A 20,699-nucleotide genomic window follows, 5' to 3' on the forward strand; every position below is an offset into this window, starting at 1 on the left:
AATATTTATTAGGAGAATGTCTAAATGAGTTTCGAATGTGAGGAGAAAAGGTATTATGCAAATAAAGACTGGATATAATTCTTTTCCTATTTAGGCAAAAACAAGTTTATTGGCCGAAAGGACAATGTCTTTTTGTAATTTGATCTTTCTCCGCGTTCGCCTATCTATGATCTAGGTACATATTTTTATTGCACCTGTGACACCTGTGAGAGCATTATATACATGTGGCCTCTTGAATTCAACATCTCAAAACATATATATATAATTTTTATACACTCTGTACAAAATTTCATAAAAATGAGAAGAGCTTATTTTATTTGTTCTTGCGAAATTTACATTAAATTATATGAATTAACAGGTTTCATCCATTGCTGCCTTCGTCTCCTGATCACCTATACTCTCCAGATTATTACCCCGCGGTTTTGACAAACTTTTATCTACAGGTACAGATCTTGAACCTATAAGCCTATTATCTTCCAACGCGGGTACATCGCAATAGAGGCATCTCGTTTCTCCATATACATCCTCCAAACAGTGATGAAATATTAAACCACATATTGGGCACTTTTTATAATTCATCATAGTTATTTGCAAAAGAGTGATCGCGCATCTGGGCAATAAATGACCTTGCGAGCACATGGTCACTTTCCAGGACGGACTTTCTATCGTTATTCCGCATAAATTGCAAGTCTCTTTGTGACTAGAATCGAATCGGGATAGTTTACTTAAAGTAGTTCTAACAAGATTCGAAAGCTGAGAATCGTCATTATTTTTAGCTAAATACGTGTTCAAGTGATGTTTTAATAAACTAACAGAAAGTGTCTGTTCTGTGGATATAAACGCTTTACGTTCCAGGATAGCGAGATAATCGCAGGCAGTGTAGAGAAATATCAACGGTTGAGCGTCGGATATTTCTCCGACGATACTCCCTATTCCCTGGATTATCTTTTTCTTATCACATATCTCTATCATCATCGAGGTCCACATAGCGATTCGTAGCTCGTGTAGAGTTAGAGACTTCAAATTCGAGGGTAGCTTCGGTAATACTTCTTGCGGGTCCGATACCCGTGTCGCTCTAATCCTGAGCACTTCTAAACAGTCCCACGCATGCTTGAACCTCTCATTCTTGAGCCTCGTTAGAAGAGATAAAGGATTCCACTCTTCGTTTTTTAAAACGAATACTTGCATTTTGCTCGGTTCTTTCACTGACAAATGATCGTACGTAGTGGCCGGTACAGTCACGTTTATTAAAATCACAGAATTCGGTGAACGCGCCAGGCCCAAATGCCGTAAATTAGCTTGCGACGATTTGTTGTCCAGCTTCGTTGTTGAAAACTGGTCACCTTCCGCGTTCACCATGAACATGCAACCGTTCTCGGTGGTGACCAACGCGCAATCTTTGCTTATACAAATCATTCCTGTAATAAAGAATTTCGTGACACTCCACATTATGTGATAAGTAGACCGCGGATTTTTATGCAAAATAAAATGTTTATAGTATCAGTTATCATATAAACATTTATTTTATCATTAACCCAGATTATGGTGGCTGGAAGACAGTATATAATAAGAATCGACAACGGTATATCGTACAGAATAATTTCTGCACATTCAGTTTTCTTATCAATGCATAAAATCCGCTAGAATCGAATCGGGATAGTTTACTTAAAGTAGTTGTAACAGTGATAAGTAAGTTTTATTCACCTGAAATCGTGAAACCTTCCAATTGCAAATGTTGCATACTTTCCAGAGTGCCGTGCGTCGTGAGACGCAGTAGAAATAAAAAGCTGCCCTTCGCAACGAGAATCTTTTTATTCGATTCATCCTCGGACAGTGTTCTTATAGCTCCGACAGGAATACGATCTGCGTGAACATAATATTTCTCAATAGATTCGAGTTCGAAGTTCTGATCCCTGACACTAATCGTAAGTCCGTAAATACGTCCGTCAAAATATCCGACAATGATCAGATGCTCCTCCGCGTCGATCGTGATCCAATGCAGAACGTTTATCCTTACTTGATCGTTCAATGTTACCGTGCCCACGATATTGGGATCAGGGATTTCGATGTAATCAGTAACGCTCGGGATTCGATAAATAATTATATCCCCGCTACGATATGCAACGGCGAAGTAGGCGAAATCGGAGAAAAGTTTGCTCCAAGCGAAAGAAGAAGCTTGTAACCATTTCAAGCTACTTCTTATTCTAGCCAACATCGAGCTGTATTTATTGTTCTTTGATCTCGTATTCATTTCTTGATCCGTGATTCTACAACGTATGGCAGATAAATCGAACGCGGTGTACCACTCCTTGGATACTTTGAACGCAATCGTAACTGCCCCCGTCGAAGTTAAAATCGCAATGAGACATTTTCTTGGATCTATCAAACCGTGCGGTGACCATGCCAGATCAATTATTCTCGGCACCATCTCTTTCATATTAGGCATTTTTGGTGTTAGAGATTCCTCCATCAGTAACGAATGAAATGCTTCAGGATCCAAGCTCCAAATTTTTGATTTTAGCTTGGTATAGAAAGATTCCGTTGGTAGTGTTAAAGGCGTGTAAATAAATGATTTGGAGAACTTCAACGTTGATTGAAAAGACATCGGAGAAGGTACAAACTCCTGTAGAAAAAATATGTTTCTCTAAAACTTTGTATTAAGAAATATAAATTACGAGAAACTTACAAGTATATGAGCTCCTCTCTCTGTAAGAACGGATATGTGATCATCCTCTGACCACTGAATTGCAAATCGGGATGCAATTAATGGCGATATCGTCAAATTATATATTTCCTCTACTTCCATTATTTATAAAATAGGTTTTCACTTAAAATACATCAAAATCATTCCTTTCATCTATGGACGTTACATACTCATTACAAAAACCTCAAACATCATCAATCTGTGTAAAAACAGATATGTGTCTGTCCTCTACTCACTGAATTGCAAATCGGGATGCAATTAATGGACACATTGTTAAAATATGTATTTGTTCTAATTCCATGATTCGTAAAATATTATCTGATTGTAATGTAAATGTAACATGTTGTGATGTTGACAACGTTCAGAACCTGTTCACCACCGCAAGCAAAGCCGGTGAGGCGAAAGCCGTGAAGGGGAGGGAGAATTGCTCAGCTCAGGATTTCAGTTCAGGACCACGACTCCCTGAATGTTGGCAGCACTAGTATGGAGAACACGAAAATCTGATAATTTTTTCTCTGATAGAATATATGTAACATATTTACATTCGTTCAGTTCGTTTCACGATGGATTATAAGAAGTTCATTATATTCCTGGGACTTATTTCAAGTTTCAGTTATGTGTGTTGTCAATATAGGATGAAAAATGTAAGAATTCAATTACAATGAGCTATCGAATTAATTTCTCGGCTTATTTTGCATACTATACGAAAAACGGGTTAATAAAGCAGTTTATTAAGTATTGTTTAAAGATCCACATAAAATATGTTTCCTCTTAATCTAGAAGAAAATTGGCTTAGAGATCTTCACCGTACTTTATTATTATTACAACTGAAAACAATAAATTTCAGGTACAAGGCTCCTCATTGTCAGAGCGCGTGCAACAATTAACAGAACTAGCTCTGACAAGACCGGTAATGAAATTCAATGGTGCTAGATTTAAAGAATTTGTGAAAAGTACCCCAAGGAACTATTCCGTTGTTGTAATGTTCACTGCTATGGCGCCTCAAAGGCAATGCCAAATATGCAGGTAGAATTTATCTTTGATTTTTAACTACCTGTGCTTGACATGATTTATATTTACCAATCTTTCAGGCACGCAAACGATGAATTTATAATAGTAGCGAACTCATTCAGATACTTGCAATCTCATTCCAAGAAATTGTTCTTCGCATCTGTCGATTTCGACGAAGGATCAGACGTCTTCCAAATGGTATGTAAAGAATTGAGATTCTGATGAATATAAGTAACTTTCAATGTTCTTATGTATAGATGAGAATAAATACTGCTCCGGTTTATATGCATTTCCCACCAAAAGGCAAACCGAAGCCTGCGGATACTATGGATATTGAAAGAATAGGTTTTGGTGCCGAGGCGATTGCAAAATGGATATCTGAGCGAACTGAAATTCAGGTAACTTAGATGATATACCAGGGATGGGAAACATTTTTTATATCAAAGGCCATATGCAAAATTAGTAGTTATTCTGAAGTAGCGGAATGACTGCATCGAACTTTTGAACGATTATATGTGGTATTTGAAATAAAACAATTTAGGATGACAGTACTTTGATAGATGACAAAAAATGTGTCTTTTATCTAATAAAGATAAATAAGACCTCACAGAAAATATTGGCCGTTAGTTCCCCATCCCAATCATGTACACATGATTCGAAAATAGTTTATCGAAACAGTGATTGAGTCTTTTAAACACATTGCAGATAAGAGTGCTTAGACCACCAAATTATTCTGGTACAGTAGCAATAATAATGTTGCTTGTACTCATTGGAGGATTCCTGTACATAAGGCGCAACAACTTAGATTTCATTTATAATAAAACAGTTTGGGGGCTTGGAGCATTGGTAAGAATCTTTACAAAGTTCATTTAAATAATACCTTGTTGTAAAATAACGTTTTTACAGTTCTTTACATTGACTATGACATCTGGACAAATGTGGAACCACATTAGAGGACCACCGTTCATGCATCGATCGTCTGGTGGGAAGGCAGCTTATATGTACATACATGCATCTTCCCAGGGGCAGTTTGTTTTAGAAACTTATATCGTCATGGTTTTTAGTATCCTTTCTAAGAAACTCCAGTTTATTCAATCATCAATATATAGCATCATGCTATTTTGATATTTTCTTTAATAACATGCGTGATTAGATGGAGCAGTAGCGTTAGGTATGATATTAATGATTGAGGCCGCATCACGTAAAGGGGATGTAAAGAAACGTCGAATATTCGCTGCAATCGGGGCGGGTTTGGTCGCTATCTTCTTTAGCTTGCTGCTTTCAATATTTAGAAACAAAGCACAGGGCTATCCGTACAGGTACAAATTTTACGTTTATAAATCTCGTTTATACTGGCCGACAATTCTGATATTTGAGAGAAAAAATAATTAATTTGTTTCAGCTTACTATTTAAGTAAGTGGACGGATAGGAAGAGTCTTCCTTGTACATTTTACAAAGCTTCCATTCGTCGCCATTGAAAACTGAGCTAAGTATAAAAACGAATTTAAACACTCCTACTTATTGTTAAACCCTTGTTAAAAACCCATCTCAAATACAATTTGGTTTTATAAATGAATTACTATTTTTAATTTTTATACGTAATGACAATTTTTAAATACATACCAACATTTATTTTTTGTATTATAAACATTTATAATCGTACAAAAAAGTAGAACTATTAGTTTTTATCACATTATCGGACGGAATACATTTCTTTCACATAAAACCATTGAGCTATGTTTTATATAGCTCAATGCATAAAACAATTCGGATTACTAAAAACAAATATCTACATATGAAAAATATGAAATCAATTTTCAATTAAGTACCTAAGTCCCTACAAAAAATGCAGTTCGTAAATGCAAAAATATTTTTAGCACATTGTACGCTGGTATCTAAGATATTTAAAGTCTGAGCGCCGGCACAAACCAGCTGTTGTACGATTATTTGAAAAATGCCATGTGTCCCAAATTTGGCGAAATCTGTTACGCAACATTACCGTGGAGAACGATGGTGTTTTGGTATAAAACTCTGAGGACCAATAATCGTCTTTTCGATCTTTCTTTACTTGGCCCATCAATATAATCAAACCAAGAAATTTCTTCACGTCGGCTAGAGAAACATCTCTCCACTTAGGCATTTTTTTACCATTACACATCTTGTCTTCATTCTGATGATATTAGATGTTTGATTCATTTACCATCAATTGAAATAAATCATTGCCAATAAACATTTCGACGATTTCTTTTATGCTTTGCTTATTAGCAGGAAGAATCTTTGGACCAGATTCCGCAATAAGCTCATATTATAGCGGTAAAAATGCACAGAATAAGGAGGCTTATTATGCTGTGCAACTAAAAGCGTAAAGCTATAAAAGATGGCTATGACTGGCTACAGTATACGATGCTCAAGACAACGTAGTTATGACGAGAGCAAAGAAATCGCCAAACAAAAGAATGCTGCATTATCCCAGACTCAGCACTGAAGCGATAATCTTCGGAACCCGCGTTATCGCGGGGCCGGCGTTCAAGCGATAGACTTCGAATCCCGCGTTTTCGCGGGGCCGGCGTACAATGTGTTAATAAAACCTGAACATGAGTTTAAAAGTTGCAATGCACTGTTGATTTTAAAATAAATGGGACCTATATATATTTTTTTCAATTAATTTGGTATTTAAAATTATCGTAAACTCGTACTTCGACTCTGAAAGTCAAGCAATCGTTCTGTAAAAAGTCAGGTAAATCTCGTATTCGCACAAATTCTGTATATCCAAAGCTACGTTTGTTTAATTCGCATACTGGTTTCCTAAACGCTTCGAGATCGGTATATAGCTCAATGCATAAAACAGTTCGGATTACTAAAAACAAATATCTACATATGAAAAATATGAAATCAATTTTCAATTAAGTACCTAAGTCCCTACAAAAAATGCAGTTCGTAAATGCAAAAATATTTTTAGCACATTGTACGCTGGTATCTAAGATATTTAAAGTCTGAGCGCCGGCACAAACCAGCTGTTGTACGATTATTTGAAAAATGCCATGTGTCCCAAATTTGGCGAAATCTGTTACGCAACATTACCGTGGAGAACGATGGTGTTTTGGTATAAAACTCTGAGGACCAATAATCGTCTTTTCGATCTTTCTTTACTTGGCCCATCAATATAATCAAACCAAGAAATTTCTTCACGTCGGCTAGAGAAACATCTCTCCACTTAGGCATTTTTTTACCATTACACATCTTGTCTTCATTCTGATGATATTAGATGTTTGATTCATTTACCATCAATTGAAATAAATCATTGCCAATAAACATTTCGACGATTTCTTTTATGCTTTGCTTATTAGCAGGAAGAATCTTTGGACCAGATTCCGCAATAAGCTCATATTATAGCGGTAAAAATGCACAGAATAAGGAGGCTTATTATGCTGTGCAACTAAAAGCGTAAAGCTATAAAAGATGGCTATGACTGGCTACAGTATACGATGCTCAAGACAACGTAGTTATGACGAGAGCAAAGAAATCGCCAAACAAAAGAATGCTGCATTATCCCAGACTCAGCACTGAAGCGATAATCTTCGGAACCCGCGTTATCGCGGGGCCGGCGTTCAAGCGATAGACTTCGAATCCCGCGTTTTCGCGGGGCCGGCGTACAATGTGTTAATAAAACCTGAACATGAGTTTAAAAGTTGCAATGCACTGTTGATTTTAAAATAAATGGGACCTATATATATTTTTTTCAATTAATTTGGTATTTAAAATTATCGTAAACTCGTACTTCGACTCTGAAAGTCAAGCAATCGTTCTGTAAAAAGTCAGGTAAATCTCGTATTCGCACAAATTCTGTATATCCAAAGCTACGTTTGTTTAATTCGCATACTGGTTTCCTAAACGCTTCGAGATCGGGCCTCGACGAAGTTATTTCTCGTATATCTTTTTCTCGATTGTACGGATGTACCAGAACGAAATACATCGTTCCGTTGAATGGCCAATCTAGACCGTCGTCATTTTCCGATTTCATTATATGCAGTAGCAGTGATAAAAATTGAGGATCCTTAGAAGATACATTGATCCTAGCACACATCTTGTAACCGTTCAGATTAGTGTAGAAACCAGGGCTATAAAACATCTTTAATGGATCGTTTGTCATGTTTACAAGCTTCTCTTCGAAATCGTTGAGTTTCCAGATATAGATACCATTGCAATTACGTAAAAACATTTCTTCCTGATTAAATCGTAACGAAGTTTGCAAAGTAGTGAGTTTTGTCTTTTGATTGGAAACGGTGATAGACAACTCTTTGATCTGCTGTTCTAGCACCACTATTCTTTCATACAAATTTCTAAAAAATTAATAAACAACTCAATCGTGATAGAATACCGAGATAGTAAAACGTAAAATAAAAAAGTAAATTTACTTCAACAATTGCTGCCATTCCAACGATGGTTCGTTCTTTTCCGAAGAAGTTGTATTCTTTGGCGGGGCATCCCACAATTTTGATTCTGCAGCTATCGCACTGGCATTACTTTGACATAGCTGTGGCAATGCTTTCAAAATCAACTGAAAGATCAAGGAATAAGTAATTATTCTGCATTACAATTAATTATGATAAAGTAAAACAAACTAACTGTTAAATGCATATTTGTATTTTTATCTAAATGTGTTTGCAAGTTTTCATCGGTTTGAAATATCTCCAAGCAACCGACACTTTTAAATAGGCAATGTACATTTTGCGATTCTGGAAGGTCTCTTTTATACGCGCACTGATTTATATGTGCTTCCATGTCCACTGGCGATAGTTTAACTTCGCAGCCAAGTTGTTGATAAGGACAAGGTGTTACCTGCTGCGATATTTCTCTACTTGTATACAAGTCTCTGAACAAATCGCTTTCCGATTTTAAAGGCTTGCTATCAACTGGACAACAAGCACCTTCCTTCCTATAAAACAAAATCATTTTCATAGATACAAAGTCAATTATACATCGTGTTGAATTATATACATGTTTGTTATTTAATAAAATGACGTAACTTACTCAAGCCAAGTGTATATACATTGCGAACAGAACTTATGACCACAAGATGTTAAAACTGGATCATGTAACCAAGTTAAACAAATAGGACACTCAAATCTAGGCTCAAGGTATTCTTTTATGCCATCATCGCGCTGATGAGTTACCATCATAAATGAAAAATAAACACGTGTTAACGCAAAACGTAAAGCGAAGCTCTGATAATTACATTGAATGAAATGTAGTAATATAATTATTTAATGAAGAAACGAATAATATATCAGAAGTATTTACATATATACATATATATACGTATACGTACGAGAGTATTTTCTTCAGCAAGTTTAGTGACGTCTGACTTGTCCATTATTTGCCAGATCTTGAAATGTTTAAACACGCCTATTTATTAATTATGACGTCATTTATGTACAACACCCCCTCGTCAAAAACCCTACCTCATGGTACGTCTTTTAGTTTCCTAGGCAACATACTATACCATGCTCACACAATGATTCTGAATTTCTGACTCACTTCGTACACGTTCACGTTCATTTTCGTAATACGTTCTCTCTCTATCCTTGGCTGTATTTCCTGTATGCATGCGAAGTGAGTTTAGAATCCCACGATTAAAGACATTTCTATTAAAAAATATATAAATAGTTACTTGTCATAGTTTTTCTCTTTAATAATGTTTTTTTGACACTTTCTGCACTTAGTAGTTACACAGTAGAATGTAAAATTCTGTTCTAGTTCGAAACAAATTGAAATAAATGTGAAATAGTTTTACGAGAAAATTTCTTTTTTTTATATATATACAAACAATAAGGAATATACCTAAACAGTATTCATAGATAAGTAATATGACTTGTAATTTATCCATAATCGCAAATTGTCTGTAATTACATCGATACAGTATAATACTTGATTTGTTGATATTACCAATTTTTGAATTCATATAATTAAACTACAATTTAATGATGAAATTATAATTGGTCAAATGATACAATATATACAGTCAATTAGTTATATATGTACATTACCTAATAGAATTAAGTGTTAGTCATATTTATTAGAGTTACTAATGCTAAACAATAATAGAGTTTGAATCTTTATATGTCCGACCGACAAGGAGTAACTCATCTACCTGATAACATCTCTACTTATATATCTTTAAAAATACAAAAAAAGACAATTGAATACAAGAAACATTTAGTCTGTTAACTTCAAGTTTGCGAGCATCGTTGTCGAGTGTAACGTAAGTAAGTACTACCAAAAATAAAGTTGTATGAGAGTACATAAGGATATAGAGAATTTAGGAATGTCATATTTTATTATTTGCCAGCCCTCGACGGTTTCATATGTGTTTATATGTATAATGTATGCAATAAATATAATTTACGCTTAAATTTATATCGGATGATATTTTATTTAGACCAAATTAAATTTGATACATGCATTCAGCGTAAGGTGTTATCAGGGGACGAGAGAGCAAGACGATGTATGGCATCGAAGAACAAATTAAAGGGTCGCCTAGATCAAACATTCTACGAGTAACATAGAACTTGATGTTCACCCTTGCGTTCTCCGATTTGTACAATATCGAGAATAAGTTCTCTCGGTTTACTCTCGTCAATCATTTTCGTTCGAATCGGAGCTTTGGTTGGAGCATTGTCGTACTTCTTTTTTTTTACCTTTTCCAATTAATCTTCTTGTCGCACAGCGACACAGAAGCCCTACCGTATTCACAGAATAAAATACACGTATAATAGATTACACCGCATTTCGACACCCGTCGATATTATCGTAAAAGTTTGTTTGTTTTTTAGTTGCTTTCCCTTTAACATTCAGAACTTCATTTTTCAAGAGCTTCACATTAAACATTATATCCGTAAGCTCGTCCCGTATTTCGATTTTCCTCTTTTGTTCACACGAAACGATTAATAGCTCTTGTTCGATCGCTCTAAATAGTTGCATTGATTCGGCTTAGCTCTACTTACATGGTACAATGTTATTTTTTTTCTTCTCCGCGAATGCAACGAATTGGGTAAACACGAAGCTCCACGGTTCAAATTCGGCCGAATCTTCTTAATCGGATCTGATCGTACAAGTTATTTGAGAGAAATAACTTTCTTTAGGTCACGCCAATCCTCTTATCGTGTTGTCAGTTTGTCTGCAATAAATGTCCGGAATAATTAAATAATAAAACAATATTCGGCCTTCTCTTCGTCGGTGGAATTTCGTGTTTGCCAAATCAGAAAATGTAAAGCGAACTCAGTCTTTGGTTGGAGCGATCAAACTCTCAAGATTTAATATTTCCCTTTTATTCTCGACGCGTTCATTTGTAAAGTGGCTATTGGGTCAATAGTTTTAACATTAATAAATTTTATATAAAAATCCATGTACCACTATATTTCGTTCAAAGCGTTCCAACTAAAATAAACAAATGTGTGTGTGTGTGTGTGTGTTTTTTTTTACAAGTACATTCTTGGAAAATTCTTAATTCTTCTCCGCATATACGTCGCTCGTTCTTCTCAAAATCATATCACGAACGGTTTGTTTCTCACCGCCTCCGTTCACGTGATTCAAATTTTTGCAAGTGGAAAAATATAATATAAAACGTACATATACGACGGTAAAGCGAAAGTACAAACTGAGTTCTGATTGAATATGTGTAACTTATAAATCCTCGATACGTACGTACAGTGATCTATAGCTTAACAAAGAAATTACGAGTTGGAAAAGAACTTATTGTTAGAGCTTCACGTTTAACGGTGAATTTGAGAAAAACGAGTGAAATAATCAGATATCACTAAAATATGTACAAACGTGGCAGAAATTAGATTCGACAAAAAATGTTATTATGTAATATACAGGCGAGTGAAATTCCTTAACAAAATAATAAGTCCTATCCAGGATAAAATTTCTTTATTACTCCTCCTCTAAAATCGTCCCGAATTCATAAAGATTTTTTTGCTTTTTTTTTGTTTTGCTTCATACACATTCGCTGTGCGCGCCTACCACAACAACATTAATTACAGTTATTTTTTTAGTTAATTACCTAAAAGTAAGAGATACAATAAGCGTAATTATTTTTATATGTACAATATATCTTTTCTGTTTTGTTTTTTTTCCATTTTTATTATGAGTTCACGAACGTTCTCCCTAGAATTTCCAGTTATTTGCACCATTATATTTCCTCATTAACCCTATCTCTCTCTTTCTCTCTCTCTCTCTCTCTCTCTCTCTCCTGACCGCGCGTTACGGCTCTCGCGAAAAACAACTTTTTTTACCGTTCGTCTTTTATTGCATATATCTAAAAAAAATTCTCTACGCTTTGAGTCCAGAAAAATCGACTATTACGTGAAACGCTTTTCCATGATCGTAGATAAATGAATAAACCGTTCAGTCCGCGTGGCTAGAATATTACATTACTTTCCATGATCAGTGCCTAACAATATCGAAAATAACAAGTCAATAAACGCGACCTCTTCTAAATAACAATGAAAAATCAGAAAAAAGAAATAAAGAAATTATGCGACGGATATATTCTTGTATTTCCTCACAGCTTCGAACTTTATATATTTGACACAGTCTACGCGCTTTTAAATAACTCCGTCCCCTTTCCACAGGTATCCTTTCAGCCGCATCGACATAATTACAATAGATGCGATTGTGCTAAATGAATCTTTTTAAATTAAAACCGTTGCTCGTCGATCGTCAAATGAAAATGTATAATAGAATAATCTCGGTATATTGTCGGCTCTCTTTGCTAACTTATTCCTCCGCTTGATAGTCTTACATATTTTAATCTTATTATTCTCAATACGTAGTTAATGGGAGACAATAATACAGAAAGACTAAGAGGAAGAGAATAACGCGCATAGAAATGTGCGCAAAATTCACGATAATTATGTACTTGCACGGATGACTCTCGGCTCTAAAGATAATCGAAACGTTTTATCTGCGAAATTATAACGAAGCGTATCAACTGTGCATGAATAAGTGCCAGGAACGCCTAAAGTTTACAATCAACAGGGGTACCAGTAGACTTTTGAAAAAACCATTTGGACTATACCATAAGAACGTAGATATAGGAACAACTGAACGTGTATTTACTTTTATCGCAATATTATACGATTGTTCTAAGCAGGGAATCGCACGAAGTTTTAACGTAGACTTAACTATTGTTCTAACATTTATGTAATGTGTTTCTTTTTGATCAACAATTCTACTGATACAAATAACGTAAATCATCTTTTTCCGAGTACGTACATTTGAACCCTGGTTGAAAATTAATTATCGTTCTACAACGTGGCGATTTACTTTGACGAGAACTGAAGTCAATTTAGAGAAAGACTCTTTCGTGTTTTACACAGCAACTGAATTTTACGTTATTCCTATTTCGATCCCTCGCATTAAAGTGAAAGACATGAAGATTGGTTTTTTGTTTCAGCACTTGCTAGATATCATAAATCCTAGCGTAGTGCCTTGAACTTGTCAGTATTTCTGTTTAGATTCCGGATGATACAAGCTTCTCAAACGCAACATTCTGATTGAAAAGTTTCCACATTACAATTACTTGTAATTGTACTTAATTGATCGTATGTTATTAACATAGAAATGCGTAGCTCTGCGAAGTCGTAAATTAATCAGGAATCTTTGTTACATGTACGAATCGAAAGGTAAATTACTGTTAGCAATAGTTTTATTATCTCACAGCCTGGAAGCTTTTAACATATTACATTTAAACTGAAGTTATTTACAGTACACTGAAATAAACATACAAATCCACAGCGAGTGAGAATTACGTTTTTTTCATTCAGACCTCTGAGATAGACGATACAAAATATACGCTTTAATAATATTTATAAAAGATTTATACACGTTTTTCTTTTTTCATATGAAGCAACTATTCTATATTCTTAGTTTTCTTTTTAAATAAAATTTACAGTTATAAATGTACACACAGAAATATTATCCTTCGAATACACGTTTGATTTCGTATTGCAAAAGAATGTAATTTAAAACTAAGTTTATACAATATATTCTATGGTACCCTAGCCATGATCTTCGTACTGTATCGCGAATCCGAACGAAACGATATTTAAAAGATTTCCAACATACGAGTACAGTATTGCAATCAATGTTGTGTCTGAGAAAGCTTGTGTTATGGCTCTGATACAATTCATCGTTAGAACTATCCCAACGGTATTACTTGCACTTGAGTAAAAAAATAAGTTCTGCCAAGTTCTCAGTGAAGGAAAAAAAGACTGAGGCTACAATTTTGTCAAATATAAAAGTTCCCTTGCGTTGAACGATTTGTTTCATTTCAATTAATAGAGATGCTTCTGTTCTATACTGTTTGGAAAAATATTCAGCTACCAATACTCTTCGTAAGAAGTAATGCGCGTTAAGAAAAGAAGAAACGAAACGTTGGCCAGACAATCAATAATAAATTTAATGTACCAAGAAGAAATGAACTACTACTTCAGTAAAGGTTTAATGAAACACTGGTGGCTGGTTCAATGAGCAAGGAAACGAACGATATAGAAAAATGAATCGCAGTACAATCATCTTTCTCTTTTTTTCTGCGATCAAAATAACAGGGAACACTCGATCCCGTTTTGTATCGCGATCGTCAAACTACCAGGCAACTGATCAGAGTATTTCTGCAATCGAATCTGGCCGTACCGCTCTCTCTTTCCGCATTTTAACGAGCACGTTAATTTACGCATCCACTTCCCGCGGAAGTCGGACAGACATAGGCAAGGTAAAAAGTTTAGCGAAGCCCCCAGTGACGTATTGGCGGCAACAGGGGTGCCGATAGCAGGCATCATGTCACTTCCATTGCCAACGAATTTGTTTTGTTTGCCCGTACGAGTTGCTGCTGCTGCGGCTTACTGTCGCAAGCCGCATTTTCCACTCCATCCACCTCCATATCCAAATTCTCACTATAATCAAATACATGGAGTTGTTGCAAACAAGTAATTCCAACAGGAGACACAGCGAAATTTCGATAATCCGATTGATTACGTGCTTGACCATTTAACGCGACGGCAATGTCCCTGGCGGATTATCGAAATTCTACTGTACGAAGCTCGAGCCCCTGCAATCTAAACTAACGATGTGAACCCGTGTCACGTAATTTCCGAACATGCAAGAGGACATACTTACCTATTACTATTAAGCGTAATTTCCCCGGACGTTGGGATTTGTTGCGCCTGACTTTGCGTCTGCTGTTGCTGCCTCGCGAGGCTCGCCAATTTGCTCTGCGCGATCAAGCCCGGTAGCAGATTGGACGGCGGGTGTTTTTGCGGCAGAACTATCGTTGATTGATTATTCACGACGTGGGCGCTATTCGAAAGATTGTTAGAGTTGTTTATATGCGGCAACGGCCCGTTCTGGTGACCGTTACCGAAGTTTGTGATCGTCCCACTGCTCGTAGTACTCGCACTAAACACTCGAACCGAACCGGCACTACCGCCGCCGCAGCTTCCGCCGCCATTCCTATTATTCGTTGGACTAGTCAAGGACTTAGAGAGAATGGAGACAGGACTGCTATTGTTTGGTAATTGTCTGTGTTGCTGTTTCGATTGGAACGACTGTGTTTCGGCGGCGGTGCTCGTCGTGCACTGCGTGGAAACCGTACTCGACGTGGTTGGCTGGCTTGTCGTACACGAGAAAGGCGACGGCGCCGTTGAGGAACTCGTCGTCGTCGAAGTATTTACAACACTGGAACCACTAGCACTGCACTGAGGCCGAGGAGCCTGCGGTTGCGCGAATTGACTGCCGGGCAACGGTGTTACGACGAAATGCGAACTGCCCAGCTCGCCTGTCCGCGTATCGCTACAGTTATTGTCCAATAGTCCACTGATGCACGAACCACCACCGGTGATATTCGCCACGGCTAGGTCGAAGTCCGACAGAGCGTCCGCCGCGAAGTAATCGGCGATGTTGAATTCCGACGTGAACGGTGGCTCGTCGCCTGCGCGGTCCGCCTCGATCTCCACGCAGATCGACGTCGCCTCGGGTGGGAACGGATACGGAAGTGGCTTCGATTGAGTCAACGCTGGCTCGATCTCCGAGTCCGTATCGCTACTTTCTTCACTTGGACTGTGCACTGACGGAGTTGCAGGTGGAGTCTTTGGTCGGAAGTGTAACCTACGGTTATATATGAACAAATTAATTCTTCGATTTCAGTAACATTGTGAAGTAACAAAATGAGGACGGCGATCTGGGACACGGATTTTCATGTGTTTCATACAATAAAGCCCATAGATACTCGTACAGATTTCATAATTGAATAACTCTCATAATGTTGTACTAACTAATTGTTCTTGTTGAACCGAGAATCGAACCCGATTAAAAACCATAGCTCACTTTGCATTTTGCCAAAGGAAATTATTGCTCAGAAACAACTCCGAAAATGCATATTTTAACATTAGAATTACCAAACCAATCAACATGACTGGTTTTAAATGAAGAACTGCATATACAAAAAAGTCGGTAGTTCTAATATTAAACTAATACTATAAATGCGTTATTTTACACTATTCTTGCCTGGGCAAACAATGTGAAAAATTTATATACAAGTAATTTAGAAAATTCACACGATTACCTTAGTCGCTTAAAAAGAGTCTCGCAAGACAATCATTGAACGTACCACTCTTTTTTGACTGGAGTCGTTGATGTGGCAGTCGTATCAGAATCCGCTGGCTCTCGTTTCGGTTGGTGTATCGTGAAGTCTAACGAGGACCACATATCATCCATATCGGTTGAACACCGATCTAATATTACTCTGGTAGGATAACATTGGAATAATATTAAGGAAGAATAGTTCCCGATCGTTTTTTATTTGTCTGTTCGTAGAATACCGTACCTGCCACCCCGACCAATTCGCCGCCGCGCAAATCCAATACATCTCGGTACTGGTTTGTTGATACTGGTCAGCGCGAACCTAAACTTCTTATCGGCCAAGCCACCCTCGTTTTTATCACACCAAGGCCAATTTCCAAATCCACCTGATACAGGCTGCAAAGAGAAAAGCTCTATATCTACAATCCTGAAAAAAAGAACTTTAAGACTATTTTCACACTTTTAACACACGATTCGTGACTTGACTTTGTTTTATCATTGACCACCCACGGATTATTACTAACACAGCACGCAGAATAAAAAAAGATCCTGTTATCCCGAATTCACGAAATATATACAATGGCTTAAAGTATCCAGACACCTTTTTTCAATACTTTTCAATTACTTTCAAGTACTTCCGTGATTTGTGAGCCACTGTACGTCGATTCACGCGCGTTTACGGAACTACGTGATGTATAGGATACGAAAAATGCTTGAGAAGTTAGTAGCACTCACTGGTAAATAAGTGCTATTTCTGTTCCGCCGGAAAGCGAATTGACCCTCGTCGGCGGTATCTTCGTCGTCGCGGTCCGAAGGAACCGAGGGCTGCGAGTGCGAATGAGATGGAAGCGGACTATCTTCGTCTGAGCTCATCAGCGGGTCCAGCCCGCTACCGAGAACACCAGGCCGAGTCCCTCGACCACCACCGCTACCTGTTCCACCCCGTACACCATTGTCCTCCAAACCGCCACCCCTACCATCGGTTTTATGTTTCCGTTTTTTGTATTGTCTTTTTTCTTTCCTGGGTACTACTTCATCCTGGAACAATAATTACTATCGTGAGTAAAACTCTCTTTCCGCCGTGGAACCAGTATGAACACATTTACTAACTTTACTACAGACTTTGTTTGCCCAATTTTGATGAACACCGAATTGATTTGTGAACAGCGGCGCAAAGGCAGGTCTCGGTGTCCTCAACGCCGACACCTCCGCCAGGATTTGCCCGTTGAAATCTTGTGCTTGGTATCTATCGAGTATTCTAATTAAATATCTGTGTAGAAAGACGGAAATGACGAGAGTAAGATTTGATTTATCTTTCACCTCTTCTCGTATACTTCGATGGTAAGATGTAAATGTTCTCGTTTGGTTTTCTCCCTTCTTTTAACCATTTCGAGCAGAGTGACCGCCCGACTAAGATCCCTACGGAGCTTCAGCATTTTTTCATAACTAGTTTCGTCGTTCTTGCGATTTTTCCGTGTCTGCATTTTCTCCGTTCGACGTCTAAACGCTAAATAAGGATTATTGGCAGCTGAACCAAACCGATGTTCCGTTTTTACCGTTAATAAAAGAGGATGTTGCTGCGCAGAAAAACAGATACGAATTAACACGTTGATTCACACAGAAAATTTCTAAATGACTTACAGTTTTAAGACGCTTATTTAGCCAGTAATCGAAAACAGCGATAATTAAATCGTCATCCTCTTTCAGAAGCGCTTTAGCTTCGTTCAGAGTAACCACGGTCTGTCCTGAACTTTTCTCCAACCGATCCATCATTTCTTCGAACTGAAGAGGAGTCAAGTCCATTTTACGACTCTGTACTGCAACCCATTTTTCGTCTTCCGAATCCATATCGTAGTCTGGTATATCTTGTTCCATTGCAAATGCTTTAGAAAACAGAAGCCCATTCAATCATTCAACTTGTTGCTTACAAAATAGTGAATAGTAGATTGCGGATTTTTATAGCACAGAATAACACATTTCGAGTATCAATTTAAGAACGAATATCCTTCAATCGTTTAAACGTCACGCTATGGATTTTGTTGTTGATACTTTAATCACTTTTCTCCACTGTGTCCATCTTTTATTTCTTACTTATCCAAGTTTGCTAGGAATGCATAAAATCCGCAGTCTATCAATAAAATGTTACGGATCGTAATTTCTTACGTTGCATGTGTATAAGTTGTCGAGGAAGCTTGTAATCAGCTGGATATATCTTGTCGTAAGCTTCCACATCCGCCAAGTCACTTACTTCAGGGGTAGGAATGATTAGACCCGTACATATTGCTCTTTGCAAGTGATGTTCCTACGCACATAGTTTAGTCAATAAACAATACAAGATTCTTGCCATTTCATAGTTTATAATAAGAAAACATACGACAAAACACATGAATGCAATTCATAAAAGTATTTAATGGTCAAACTAATTTATTTGTATACAGAAATAACAATAACGAAACAGAGGATTACTACAGAAGTAAACATGTTCAAAGTAGATATACATGTTTAAAATCTATAAAATTAATGTACAAGCGATGAGACGGTCGTTATGAAAACTGTACAATGATGGAGTATCAGTGCAATAAAACAATAACATCTATTATAACCAACTAATAAATGATCATTGTTCAAATGTTAAAGCATAAAAGAGGTCATTTACCGTTAAAAATCATCTATCAGATCATAAAGATCTATACAATTATTGTAACAATTAAAATAATAAAAAATGAAGTTGTATTTGTGGGAAAGCAACATTGGAGCATCCATTTTGATCTTATTTATTTATGTTCAACACTAAACCTACTATGCACTAGTCAAATCCTTAAATTCTTCTATAAGAAATAGAAAGAAAATAGAATTTGTTTTGTCATTAGGATAAAGTTGTAATTATTATTTAAGCTAGGATAAAACTGAAATACGAGTGTCAACACAAAATTGCACCTAAATGTAAATAATGCAAACATAGTGTATTCATGTACAAAAACTATTAGTAGATTTAGTGTTAAAGTATATAAAAGTGAAGTACAACGGATAGGTGTTATGAAAATTGTGTAATCTTACATCAATTCTTTTACGTGTTAAGGGATGAAAGATGACATTTACTGTTAAGAATCATCTGGCAGATCATAACAAACTACCCAATGATCGTAACGATTACAATAACAAAAGAATGAGAAAATGTTTGTGGAAGGACAATATTAAAACATGTATTTTGATTTTGTCTGTTTATGTTTAAAGTACATAAAGTACATGAAAGGGGATGGGACATGAAAATTGTACAATCATACAGTATCAGTACAAGATGACAATAACATCAATTATAATCAACTATTAAATGATCATTGTTCAAATGTTAAAACATATCATCTATCAGATCCTAACAAAGTATACAATGATTGTAACAATTAAAATAATAAAAAAATGAAGGAGTATTTGTGGGAAAGCAACATTGGAGCATCTATTTTGATTTGATCGTAGCATCGATATGGAAGCTTGACAGCTGTCAACAATCGTTTAAAAAGATGCACGGATGCTTGAGGAACAACGGCAACGCGTGCAGCACAATTGTCAATTACGTTTAACGACAAAAATAAGTAATTTCTGGTCATAATAATTGTAAAACGAGTGCCCCCTGCTGGTTGTTTATGAAGATGCGGCCGACGGTAAGATGGCGGACGGGGAAAACATGCTGGAAGAAGTCTGAACGTTCGACTTACACATTCCTCCTCCTTTTCCATGCCGCTAGGCATTTGGGGCACGGCGCGATTAATGGCCGAGTAATCTGGCAGATCCGGCAGTTCCTCGGCCATGTAAATCGGCATGGGCTTCGAAGCGTCCAGGGCGCGGGCCCTGAACGACAGCTTGCTCATCCTGAGGCGGCTGGCTCGCGTGTTGACAACCGAGGTGGCTGGTGTCGAACCGTGAGGCCAGTCGGATCGGCTCGGGCCTCGGGCTTGGGGAACGTGAACCTGGCTGGGCCTGGCTGGGGGCCCTGCGGCCGTAATACCCGGCACAGAGAGCGCTCAGGGCCTCATCGTTCTCCGGCCATCGCGCTGGAACACGGTCACTCAGTCACCAAACGAGATATATCACTTTGAAAACATGTTTGCGTGACACGGTCCCTGCTCAAAGCCATCATGGCCGACGCACAGCCATTTAACACGTTCAGCTCGAGCAGTTCCGCGATGCGACGTGCGTCGCGCGGGAATCGGCCCGCCGCCGCCACCGGTTCGCTTACGAGCGTCTATTGGACGCCACGCCGTTTACCTACGCTAAAAGCCTCGTTCACAGTATCCTATTTATCCTAACGAACTCGCTAATTTTCATTGTCCGTCAACATTTATT

General features: G+C 37.3%; 4 protein-coding genes across 8 annotated transcripts; 1 reads left to right on the forward strand and 3 right to left on the reverse strand.

Moving 5' to 3' along the window:
* Positions 1-283: 283 nt before the first annotated feature.
* Positions 284-3,105, reverse strand: LOC108622234 (uncharacterized). 2 transcript variants are annotated; one of them, XM_018019969.2, is made up of 4 exons: positions 2,941-3,105; positions 2,687-2,857; positions 1,705-2,623; positions 284-1,418 (listed from the first exon to the last, which is right to left on the reverse strand). In XM_018019969.2, the coding sequence occupies exons 2-4, from the start codon at positions 2,804-2,806 to the stop codon at positions 352-354; spliced, it is 2,106 nt and encodes a 701-aa protein (XP_017875458.1). In that variant the 5' UTR covers positions 2,807-2,857; positions 2,941-3,105; the 3' UTR covers positions 284-351. The 2 variants fall into 2 exon arrangements, with proteins under 2 accessions (XP_017875458.1, XP_017875456.1); XM_018019967.2 differs by having other exon boundaries at positions 2,687-3,105.
* A 41-nt stretch (positions 3,106-3,146) lies between these two features.
* Ostgamma (oligosaccharide transferase gamma subunit) lies at positions 3,147-5,292 on the forward strand. Its single transcript, XM_018019971.2, has 8 exons — positions 3,147-3,348; positions 3,552-3,730; positions 3,796-3,913; positions 3,973-4,113; positions 4,421-4,561; positions 4,622-4,778; positions 4,869-5,034; positions 5,118-5,292. Exons 1-8 carry the CDS (start codon positions 3,268-3,270, stop codon positions 5,131-5,133), a joined length of 999 nt encoding a protein of 332 aa, XP_017875460.1. The 5' UTR covers positions 3,147-3,267; the 3' UTR covers positions 5,134-5,292.
* Positions 5,293-5,532: 240 nt separating this feature from the next.
* LOC108622235 (TNF-receptor-associated factor 6) lies at positions 5,533-9,245 on the reverse strand. 3 transcript variants are annotated; one of them, XM_026811365.1, is made up of 6 exons: positions 9,046-9,132; positions 8,748-8,878; positions 8,343-8,652; positions 8,132-8,274; positions 7,604-8,056; positions 5,533-6,521 (listed from the first exon to the last, which is right to left on the reverse strand). In XM_026811365.1, exons 1-6 carry the CDS (start codon positions 9,088-9,090, stop codon positions 6,374-6,376), a joined length of 1,230 nt encoding a protein of 409 aa, XP_026667166.1. In that variant the 5' UTR covers positions 9,091-9,132; the 3' UTR covers positions 5,533-6,373. The 3 variants fall into 3 exon arrangements, with proteins under 3 accessions (XP_026667166.1, XP_017875459.1, XP_026667165.1); XM_018019970.2 differs by lacking the exon at positions 5,533-6,521 and adding an exon at positions 9,179-9,245 and having other exon boundaries at positions 6,615-8,056; positions 9,046-9,102; XM_026811364.1 differs by lacking the exon at positions 5,533-6,521 and having other exon boundaries at positions 6,615-8,056.
* Positions 9,246-10,124: 879 nt separating this feature from the next.
* E(Pc) (Enhancer of Polycomb) lies at positions 10,125-20,547 on the reverse strand. 2 transcript variants are annotated; one of them, XM_018019966.2, is made up of 10 exons: positions 20,072-20,547; positions 18,522-18,660; positions 18,000-18,241; positions 17,679-17,935; positions 17,481-17,604; positions 17,094-17,396; positions 16,603-16,754; positions 16,387-16,521; positions 14,898-15,884; positions 10,125-14,674 (listed from the first exon to the last, which is right to left on the reverse strand). In XM_018019966.2, exons 1-10 carry the CDS (start codon positions 20,222-20,224, stop codon positions 14,557-14,559), a joined length of 2,610 nt encoding a protein of 869 aa, XP_017875455.1. In that variant the 5' UTR covers positions 20,225-20,547; the 3' UTR covers positions 10,125-14,556. The 2 variants fall into 2 exon arrangements, with proteins under 2 accessions (XP_017875455.1, XP_017875454.1); XM_018019965.2 differs by having other exon boundaries at positions 17,469-17,604.
* Positions 20,548-20,699: the final 152 nt, after the last annotated feature.

The sequence above is a fragment of the Ceratina calcarata genome, unplaced genomic scaffold (assembly GCF_001652005.2).
Source record: "Ceratina calcarata isolate Rehan_Ccalc_2016 unplaced genomic scaffold, ASM165200v1 scaffold211.2, whole genome shotgun sequence".
In the NCBI taxonomy this organism is placed as follows: domain Eukaryota; kingdom Metazoa; phylum Arthropoda; class Insecta; order Hymenoptera; family Apidae; genus Ceratina; species Ceratina calcarata.

Bases quoted from the DNA above. Each gene is read 5' to 3' on its own strand.
- LOC108622234 (XM_018019969.2), bottom strand. From the start codon at position 2,806: ATGGAAGTAGAGGAAATATATAATTTGACGATATCGCCATTAATTGCA. The intron at 2,624-2,686 runs GTAAGTTTCTCG...TTTTTTCTACAG, and splicing joins AGAGAGGAGCTCATATACTT to GAGTTTGTACCTTCTCCGAT. The intron at 1,419-1,704 runs GTGAATAAAACT...TCTTTATTACAG, and splicing joins GGAAGGTTTCACGATTTCAG to GAATGATTTGTATAAGCAAA.
- Ostgamma (XM_018019971.2), top strand. From the start codon at position 3,268: ATGGATTATAAGAAGTTCATTATATTCCTGGGACTTATTTCAAGTTTC. The intron at 3,349-3,551 runs GTAAGAATTCAA...AATAAATTTCAG, and splicing joins GTCAATATAGGATGAAAAAT to GTACAAGGCTCCTCATTGTC. The intron at 4,562-4,621 runs GTAAGAATCTTT...ACGTTTTTACAG, and splicing joins TTTGGGGGCTTGGAGCATTG to TTCTTTACATTGACTATGAC.
- LOC108622235 (XM_026811365.1), bottom strand. From the start codon at position 9,090: ATGGACAAGTCAGACGTCACTAAACTTGCTGAAGAAAATACTCTC. The intron at 8,057-8,131 runs GTAAATTTACTT...TTAATTTTTTAG, and splicing joins GAATGGCAGCAATTGTTGAA to AAATTTGTATGAAAGAATAG. The intron at 6,522-7,603 runs GAAACCAGTATG...CGAAGCGTTTAG, and splicing joins CCCGATCTCGAAGCGTTTAG to GAAACCAGTATGCGAATTAA.